Genomic DNA, 10,004 nt, shown 5'->3' with positions numbered 1-10,004 from the left:
TCCGTAGGAAAATAAAATGTGTTTGAGGAATTTTAGTCAACTAGGAAATTCAATTAATTTATTTAGGAGTTCCAGAGTCGAAATTGCATATGATATGACTCCATAGACTACAATATGCAAACGAGTAAAATCGGGTTTACACACAAGTTTCTTTTGGAAATTTGGACCATTTTCTGTTTTTAGAAAGGCAAAAAAAAATAAATTTCCACCGACGGATTTTCGTATTTATTTCTCGGTCACCTTCCTCAAGGAAAACTAGGATCATAAAACTAGATTCTGAATTTTAGTATCCTCATGGACACAAAGTTCTTTGGGTTTTACTCTAAAATTGCACTTTTAAGTACAAACTCTTGATACTCCCATAACACGAGAATCTGTTAGAATTACATACTTTAAATGCATGATACAAATAAGCAGGTCCTTCTCTTTTGAACTTTTTGATGCCAGACTTGGAAAGAAACATGGCTTTCAGCTTTACTTTGTATTAAAGAGACAACAAATTACTATGATTATACAAATGAAAATTTAGTTTTCACAACCATTACTAAGCAATGCCATTTTTTTCTTCCTTAAGAACTCTTTGCCAAATGAAGTTTAGATAGGAGACAGAGACTCGAAGGAGATACACTATCGATAATTTGATATAATTCCTTTTACCTTTAAAATGCATCTTTATGCAGAGCAAGATTGGAATTGAATCAAGATTTATTGGAAGGATAGAGACCAAGGAAAAGATAGGAATCCATGTAACAAAAAAATTTGTTCAGCATCTCAAGAAGCAATGAGAAAATATCCTATATCTTGGTCCTTTTGCTTATTATCCCACGAATAAGTTGTCCAACTTCTTCGCCACAATCTTCCTGCACATGATGACCAGCCTACGAAGTGAAATAAGTTAATTGTACCTTTCTCCTTTGAAAATAGGCTTGAGATTTGTGAATAAGAAAGTCTAAAATTACAACCATAGTATTTCTCTTGAATTAAAAAAAAAATCATTGTTACATACAAAAATAATATCAAAAGAATTTTCCATGTTTAGTTAAAGTTAAAAGAATCTTTCAACTATTATTGCTGGATGATGAAGGATGAAAGGTTCAATTACAATTAAATGTTGGGTTCTTTTGGAGATTATATATAGTGTTAGGACTGTTTATGCTCCTACATAATATATTATAGTTAAGCATTTATCTGATAATGACTCTACCTAATTACCAACAAAGTAATCAACAACTAGGTGCACTCTTGGTATGAAAGTGAACCATAGCATACCAATGACTATCACGAGGAGCATATAGAAATTGGCTTACCATACTTAGAGAAAAAATCATGTCTAACTATGTTACTGTAAGATAACAGTCTACTGACAAGATGTCTACAACTACTACTCTACTAGGGTAGAGACCCCCTTTATCATGTAATAGTTTGATATTGGGAGCTGATCCATGTTAGTATCATTACGTTGGCAGTCACAACATGCATGCTTTTTCAAGTATGTTCAATTGTGTAGGGGACGGAAACACCTGGATTTGATTGAGAAACTTCAATCCCCAAAAACCATTTGAGAAGGCTCAAATTTTATGTTTAAAAGTGGTGTGATAGATGTTGCTTCATATCAAGGAAACCAACAAGATGAAGACAAAGGCCAAGTGAAGAGAGCCAGAAGAAAATGAAATGAACACAAATCCATGCTGAATTGCTAGACGATAGGACCAATTTTCCTAAAATAGACATGAAGCAGTGCTATCAATGGAGGATGGTGGAAGGCCAAAATTCCGCCATATAAACATGTCATTGTGGCCTATGGCACTGCCATAGCCGGCCTCCCTTCACAAATTGCCTATGGCAGTTGGCAAAAAATCCGTCACGCCATTCTTCCATGGTGACCATGGCACCGCCATTTAACAATGTTCACATGAAGATATTGTTTCAACATTTTAGGCATACTACTTGGGGTGTTCCATGATCACTAAAACAAGGTGGCTAGTGCATATAGACTTTGTCCTGTAATTTACCATGTAAGAAGGAATTATTAACATCTATCATATGAAGACAATCCTCTATGTGTTTCGATTTTTGGACCTTCAAGGTCATTCTTGTTCTCTCCCTAGTTCTCGAGTGCTATAGATTTAATCCTAGGTTACCTATCATGCATAATATTTTTTTGGTTTTCTTCCAATTTATACTAAATGAAAATTGTCAACAACTTCTTAGCCTTATAAGAACACAGAGAATACATCAGCACAAACTTAAATACAACTTAAATATTTTCAAGCAAAGATTACAGTGAGGCTAAAACTGCAATCATTTTTTGACTTGCTAAAATTAAATATCAAAATATCATAAGTACACCTTTGGGATGGGAAATTAAATTGTTTCAAATACAAAGAGTAAACAAAGAATCTGGAAAAGTCATTTCCCATTAATGTGGATGCTCTAAAAGTACAAATGCTTCTACAATTTATGAATGCATACTTCTTGCCTTTTAAACAAAACAACAGGTTATTAGGCACAATTTTTTCAAATAAATGCTCAGAGAAAGTAGCTCACAACTTGGAAAGAATAATTTCATCCAGTGGCAACAAATTAAAAATAAAAAACTTGACTAAGTCAAGCATGTGCAAATGAATCTAATGTATTTACCGTAGGAACATCAATGAGTTTATGATTGGAATCCTTGCAGAAATCCTCCACTCCATCATAGCTCAACCAGCGGTCTCTTTGGCCCCAACATATTGTGGTTTGAACTTTCCAATTTTTGTCCTTCAGTATTGTTTGCATATCCTCCACATATCTCTAGCGGAAGAGTGAATCAAACAAACACCACCTTATTAGATCATAGAAAAGCAAAATTCTATACACTACAGAAATTCCACGTGCGGTGAACTAATTGATGACTTGCTCATTATCCATACTTTCATTATGCAAGAGAAAATACATGTAAGCCAGTTGAACCGATTCAATATACGTAAATTTTCACCTTGAGGTCTTTGTTCATGTTCCTGCTAATTGCATTTAGAGCAAAGCCAGAGGAACCAGATGTAAGATAGGGTCTTCGATAGACCATTGCATCTTCTTCTTTCATTTTATAGGGGCCACAGCTTGTTAGAGCTTTGTCACTGGCCCTTAATGGATCCTGATCATGCAGAAGAGCAGTGTATCATCTCAAGCCTTTTGGGGCCATCCAAACTATTAATTCAAGTAGATATAAATAAAATCTGAATATTAGAACATCATTAATATGTATGAACATTTTGTACCTGTGAAAATATTTCACCTAGTAGAAAGTTGCTGAATATGGACAATGTTGGTGGAAGCTTGGCATGTTGGGCTGTTAGCTTATAAAATAAGAAAGAATAATTCAAGGTGGTAACAGTTAAGAAGTATTTAGGAAAGAATTTCTGATAGATAATGATATTAAATAATGGAATTAAAATGTAAAGTCAAGGAGACAAGATCCTTTTACAGGAGAAAATACACTTTTATTTGGAAAAAAAAATATAATTTAATTTACATATAGAAGATGATACGAAGTTTTTGGAATATGAAGAAAAATTAAGTTGTATAACACTAAGTGAAACTTCTGCATTTGATCCATGATATCATGGTAGAATGAGTTTTGTAAGACAAAGTTGAATTTGATGGGTAAAACAAACATACAGGCGGATTAAGGAGTATTAAGTTTCTGACTTTTTCCTGGTGAATGCTGGCATACTTGGCTACAACAGGCGAAAAATATCCCTGTGAGAAAAGAAGATAAAGAACTTCTTATTACATGTCAAAGAACAGATAAGTGAAGCCTACAGCAAATTTTAAGTCAAAATCCATACTTTTTTTCAACTAAGGCAAACTTACCTGGACAACAAGTGAGACTTTAGTAGCAGCCAGTTCATCAATAAGTGACTCCAATGATGAGACATACTCTGCAAGGAAGAAGACAAAAGAAAACACACTTTTGCCACCATTATTTGTCAAAACAAGAATTCCCAATAAACAGCAAGTTATTTGGCCCACTAAAGCAATTACCATCCAGTGTGTAGTCAAACCCATATCTGGGTTGAGGCTTGTCAGAAAACCCAAATCCTGAGATGAAAGAATAAATGGAGTGAGCTTTTCCAATTCTGTTGTCGTGAATTAATAAATTAATGAAGTGCCAGTAAAAAAATTCAAAAATGAATGAGAAAATCATGAATCCATCTCATGGATAAATTTGTTGTATGAAAAATTGTAAATGAAACTTGTCATTACACACAAATTGAAGCACAGCTCTACTAAATTAGAGACAGATCAAAGGCTCCTCATCATGGATACTATAATAAGTTCATAACATACTCGAAAGGGGAATAAATAATAAATAACAAACTAAATGTAGCCCTCAACTGTTATTCTGGAAGATAGATTGCATTAGCTGTGACGAAGAGGAAATTATACAGGTATAATATAGTACTAAAAGGTCGAGCTAGTGCAAGATATTGAAGGCATTTAATTTGGCTTATATAAATTAAAAATCCAACAAGTATGAAATGACACAAAGCATAGTTCAGAATGTCACAAAGAGAACCCCAGCAAATAAAGTAAGATCAATTTTTAATTACAAATTCAATACAAAATTGTGATCTTACCTAGCCAGTCAAAGGCTATGACGTGATAGTCCTTGGAGAGTACTGGAAGAACTTTGCGGTAAGAATATGCCTGGCAGCATCATCAATTTGCCAGTAAAATTGTGGTTTCTCAATATATCTAATATGGACAAAATAACTCACGATACACTTATTAACATTTCCAACTATGTGTAAGTGATAGAAACACATTGACTATTATTGAAACACATAGTCCATGAGTACGTAAAATCCCATTTTCTGTATGCTATGAGTTCATCCAGTACAAGAGCTAGTCAAGGACTAATTACAGGGCTAATAAACAGTTATAAACTAAAGTCATAACTATTAGTATTCTAAAATGTGTTAGTAAGTCCAAACTACTATGCTAATGAATCAGACTATTATTCAAACACTCACCCTTAAGATGATGCTTATTAAGCTATCAGGTTGTTGCAAATAAACATACAGATACAAAACATAGAACATCAAACATATCAGCCTATATCAAACAAAGAACTTGAGCAACCAGTACTTTCACTGAAGAACAACACTTTCGGTCATGTCATTGACTAATAGCTTCCTTGGTCTTCAACCTTTCCCCCTAACTTTGATCTACTTCCAACTTCTCTTCAACACATATCCCAAGTACATGACACAGGTTTAGCAGTCTCAACCCTTTCTCATCAATGGTCCACTCAACCTCTAAGCTGGTCTTAACAACACTCCTATACTCCCAGTAATGCACAAAAAGAAAGCCCTTTACTAGAGTCTGAAAACTTTTTATCCACAACTTCATTGACAACAGAAATAGACAAAATGGTCACCAAACCAAAGTCATCAATCATCCTGGCACAACCACCTCTGAGATCACTCCATGAATCACTCTCTCTGAGCATCCTTTAACACCTTATCTCAGAATCAGAGCAAAAAAATAAGATGGAAAAGACATGATGGTTTGCACTTCATCACCCTTACAGCAATGAAGGAGTGACTCCCAACATCCCTGTTTGTTCCCATCGCAGTGAATTGCAATAAGCATTGCAATTACCTTAACTGCAGCTCAACATCACGAGATAACCACTGTATTTGCTTCAGCTCCTTTTAAGTCATCTCAACAGCAACCACAACTAAACTCCAAAATTTAAACACCACATCTTAGTCCGACAATGTTGAAAACTGTCACTATTGTTTCACTCGCCTATAGAGTCATGAACATGCATTTGATTCCCTAAGGAATTCAAATCACATTATGGTTTTGTGGATACAAGCTTGGCATGGATTAAAACTATTAGTTAAAAATTAGCTAAGAAAACAAAGCAAACAAATGATATTCATATCATTATGATTTAAAATTAAGAAAGGACCCATTAAAATTGCATATAGAATATTATTCTAGAGGTTCTCTCTCACATTGTTGACAAATAAAACTCACCTGTGAAGGGAAACCATGGATTAATATCACTGAAGGATTATCAGCACTTCCGCTTTCAACACAAAACCATCTATTATGTAAAATCATATTGACAAAATGTTATTCAATTATCTGTGAAATAATACCATTTCTCATTTCTACTTGTAACAAAACCTACAAATTCAGATAAGGTTTTTTAGCATTATTAATTTAGGTATTGTTATATATTCATGCCACATATCAGCCATCTGCTTTCCAACTTAATATTTTTATTTTTTAAATTTTCCTGTGTTCTTCAACAAGAAGATAGAAAATCATTGGACATGTAAAAGTAAATCTAGTTTACCTGAAACGATCGCCAGTAGCTTGAGAACCGGAACCCATAGCAAGTCCAAAAATTGGATCTTTTGCCTTTTCACCAGTGCCAGGTATTGAATAGGCTTTAACCTGATAATATATCAGAAAACTGATGGGTAAAACCATAAATGGGTTGAAAATCATAACATTCTACCTCAAGGAAATGAAGTTGAAATAACAAAAGGACAATTTTTGCCGTATATCAGATTATTGTAACTCAATTAATCTGGTCATGTGTCAACAAAATGTATTCACGGAACTCAGAACTAATCAACAGTATACTTCAATATTTTAATACAAAGACTAAACCTTTATTTTCATCATCCTAAAATACAAGCACAATCACTTAGGTCCTCAAAAGATTTTGTCATCACTTTGGTTCTCCAAAGTTTTGTCATCAATTTAGTCCCAAATCCCAATAGCATGCAAAAATGACATCAAATCATTTCCTAAATGAGTGTTTCATTATACTCATTTCTTTCCGTCCAGCAAATAGTGACCAAATCATGACCTGAAGGATAGAATAGATAACAAAAAAAATTCTAGAAACAAAATATAAAATGCATAGCATTGCTATAGAATATTACTCAAACCCCCTTTTAACAGCAATAAAATATAAAGAAAGAAAAGGGTGAAAATTAATTAGTAGTCACCTTTTTCCCTTGCTTAAACCATTCATCACTTGGACTAGGGCCATCTGAATACTTCCCTATCAGTATAGAAGAAACCAAAAAGTTCAAACAAAAGTTTCAAAATCACAAAAAGTAAATGCCTGTGATGTGAGCATGTTTTCCACACATCCATGATCCACCCATTTTTTTTTTTACCTCCACTGAAAGAGAATCCATCTCCAACAGAAACTGGAGCATCCAGAAGGTAATCCTGCACTAGAACTAACAAACAGTTTGAAACAAAGTTTCAAGAAGCAAAATTGGGAAACTCCATCAACACAAAAACCATACTTGGGGATATAAGGTGTGTTTGATGGTTAAGGGAGAAGGGAAGAGGGAAAAGATTACGGATTCGATCCCCTCAGCTAACAAAACTAACATTCTAACAAGTTAACATTTGTCCACAAAAAAAAAAACAAAAACCATACTTGGTCACCATTATTGCCACTTGAACTGCAATTCAACTTGAGAGATTTTCTTGTTGAAGGGCATGATTGGAACCTCCTCGAAGCAAGGAATGGTGGAGATGAAGCGGTGGAAGAAGAAAAGTGAAGAAGGTGGGAACGGAAACAACATGCAGAGCCATGAAAAGCTTGAAGGGTCATAGCAATGATAACATGAAGTGGTTGGTTTTGGTTGAGAGGGAACGAACGAGAAAGTAACTTAACTGAAAGACCGTTAGTTTTGATGCCAAAACAACATAAAAATGAAACACGTTTTGTTTTGTCCATTAATTTGTGAAGAGATAGGGATTCTCCGGTCCTCACTTCACCAAACTTCTTTCTGGCCTTAAATAATTTTTCCCTACACCAACTAGCTTTTTCAATAGTTTATTCATAATATATATTTAAAAAATAGTTTATTTTAATACCTCTATACTAATAATAAAGGAGATATATATTTTTTACAAAAAAAGGAGATATTTAGTTAAGTAAAATAAAATGTACCAACAAAAAGAGATATTTATTTTTGGTGTACATACTACATAATATGTTAACTATTTAATCCATCGAGTAACTCTAAAAACAACTCCATAATTATAATTATTTTTTTTAAAAAAATAAGCTTCACAATTATGATAATTATTTACAACTAAATTTAACTCGAAAAAGATAAAAATAAAAACAGAGACATTTTGAAAGAAAATTTTGGTGTACATAATAGTAGTGATTTTTTAAATGTGCTACGCAAGAGATATTCTAAAACACCTTATGAATAGGTGTTGTGTTTTTAGCTAAAATATCATATTTATGACATGCTTATTTCGTAATACTTTCAAAAATAATTATAAAACATGTCTTTACGATTAAATAAGAGAGTTACTATTAATCCCTACAAAAAATATTCGTCGGCCCCTACATATATGTGAAATCCTCTTTTTACCCATAGTTTAAAAAAATCCATCACTCCCTCTTCCCCCTGCCTTCAGCACCCCACTCCTACATTTTCTCTTTTCCTCTTCCTTCTCTCGAACCCAACCCTTCATCTTCCCTAACCTCCCTCCCTCCTTCTCTTTCGCTCCCCCTTGCATTTGCGTCCCCTCTACATTTACCTAAAGGTAAGGTTTTTCTTCTTTTGGGTTATAGCATTCAATGGAATCACGATTCCATTATTATTATTATTTTATGATTTGTAGACCATAACGAAAACACGATTATGTTGTGTGTTTTGCACAAAACCACAACGGAATCGTGATTCCACTATGTTTTGGAAAATCATAAAATGGAATCACAATTTTGTTGTGGTTTTTGTCAAAACATACAATGGATTTCATTGTGGCTTTTGTCAAAACACACAATGAAATCATGATTCTATTGCGTGTGTTATTTTTTTTTAATTTTATTATGTTTATTACTTGTTTAATTGTTTTTTGTTTAAACTTAGATGGCTCGAACAAAGCAAGCCTCATGCGTTGTCGGACATGATCATTTTCATGAGGGCCCCTCACATGAAGGGGACAATGTTGCAGAGAGACATCAAAGGCTAACAGTGCCTAAACGTGGCTGACGTTCGGTGATGCCAGAGCTAGAAGGACCACCGACAGTGCCACAAGCACTGGGCATTGTTGGACCTCCATTTGGAGGAGCTCCAATTGATCTGTCCTTGCTTCAATCGTACAAGGACCACTATGTTGGTGAAGTAAGGATGCACTAAGCGTGGTTAGAGTTAAAGCTTGTCAGCCACGATGTTCATGTGCTACCACTCCCTACTGCATCAACAGTGAAAGCTTATATGTTGTGGTCGGGGTTAGCCAGCTTAGTCACAGCACGGTACCCTACCGCAAACAAGGGCTTCATGAATGCCTTTGTGGAGAGGTGGCATCAGGAGACGTCTTCCTTCCACCTACCTGTTAGAGAGATGACCATCACTCCAGATGATGTGTCTTCTCTCCTGCATCTGCCTATGACAAGCAAGCCCATTGATCACATCCCATCCGTCTTTGAAAGAGACTCTATGAAGATTCCGCTAATGAGCCTCCTTGGCATATCGACAGAGGAAGAGGCTATGGTGGCGACCACCACAAGTGCCAAGGTGAGGTTGACGTGGCTAGTAGAGTTATATCACCGCTATGTTTAGTTAGGCTATAGCATGTGGGCTGTCACGACTTATCTTTTGCACTTGTTCGACAATACGATATTTGTCGAAAATTCCTTGACTCATGTCCATGTCGCCTACCTCCTTTACCTCGATAACAGGATGCTTGCACAAGTACGCATGGGGAGCCGTTGCACTGGCTTACCTATACGACCATTTCTTCTATGTGAGCCAGTACCCAACAAGCAGGTTAGAGGTTATACGACATTACTCATTCTAAGTAAATTATTTTAGTATTGTGATTTTTTTTTCATTATTATTGTAATTAGTTTTTTTGTTAATATTTTTTTACAGTCATAAGCGTTTGCACATCTGCCAATATTCACTATTCAGAGCATGTGATCGATGCTCTAGATGACCCGGTGCCCACAG

The 10,004-nt window shown here is 34.9% G+C and overlaps 2 protein-coding genes across 2 annotated transcripts; one reads left to right on the top strand and one right to left on the bottom strand.

The window, feature by feature from the left end:
- Nucleotides 1-620: 620 nt before the first annotated feature.
- Nucleotides 621-7,797, bottom strand: LOC100809126 (uncharacterized hydrolase YNR064C). Its single transcript, XM_003520969.5, has 13 exons — nt 7,466-7,797; nt 7,194-7,248; nt 7,020-7,075; nt 6,356-6,456; nt 6,031-6,100; nt 4,620-4,689; nt 4,024-4,080; nt 3,853-3,920; nt 3,658-3,738; nt 3,258-3,335; nt 2,978-3,133; nt 2,641-2,793; nt 621-878 (listed from the first exon to the last, which is right to left on the bottom strand). Exons 1-13 carry the CDS (start codon nt 7,766-7,768, stop codon nt 795-797), a joined length of 1,332 nt encoding a protein of 443 aa, XP_003521017.4. The 5' UTR covers nt 7,769-7,797; the 3' UTR covers nt 621-794.
- A 1,256-nt stretch (nt 7,798-9,053) lies between these two features.
- Nucleotides 9,054-9,614, top strand: LOC102660900 (uncharacterized). The gene is made up of 2 exons (XM_006577542.1): nt 9,054-9,171; nt 9,259-9,614. The coding sequence occupies exons 1-2, from the start codon at nt 9,054-9,056 to the stop codon at nt 9,612-9,614; spliced, it is 474 nt and encodes a 157-aa protein (XP_006577605.1).
- Nucleotides 9,615-10,004: the final 390 nt, after the last annotated feature.

The sequence above is a fragment of the Glycine max genome, chromosome 3 (genome assembly GCF_000004515.6).
Source record: "Glycine max cultivar Williams 82 chromosome 3, Glycine_max_v4.0, whole genome shotgun sequence".
NCBI classification, from domain to species: domain Eukaryota; kingdom Viridiplantae; phylum Streptophyta; class Magnoliopsida; order Fabales; family Fabaceae; genus Glycine; species Glycine max.
Note: the sequence above shows the minus strand (reverse complement) of the source record. Positions and strands in the feature narration are given on the sequence as shown.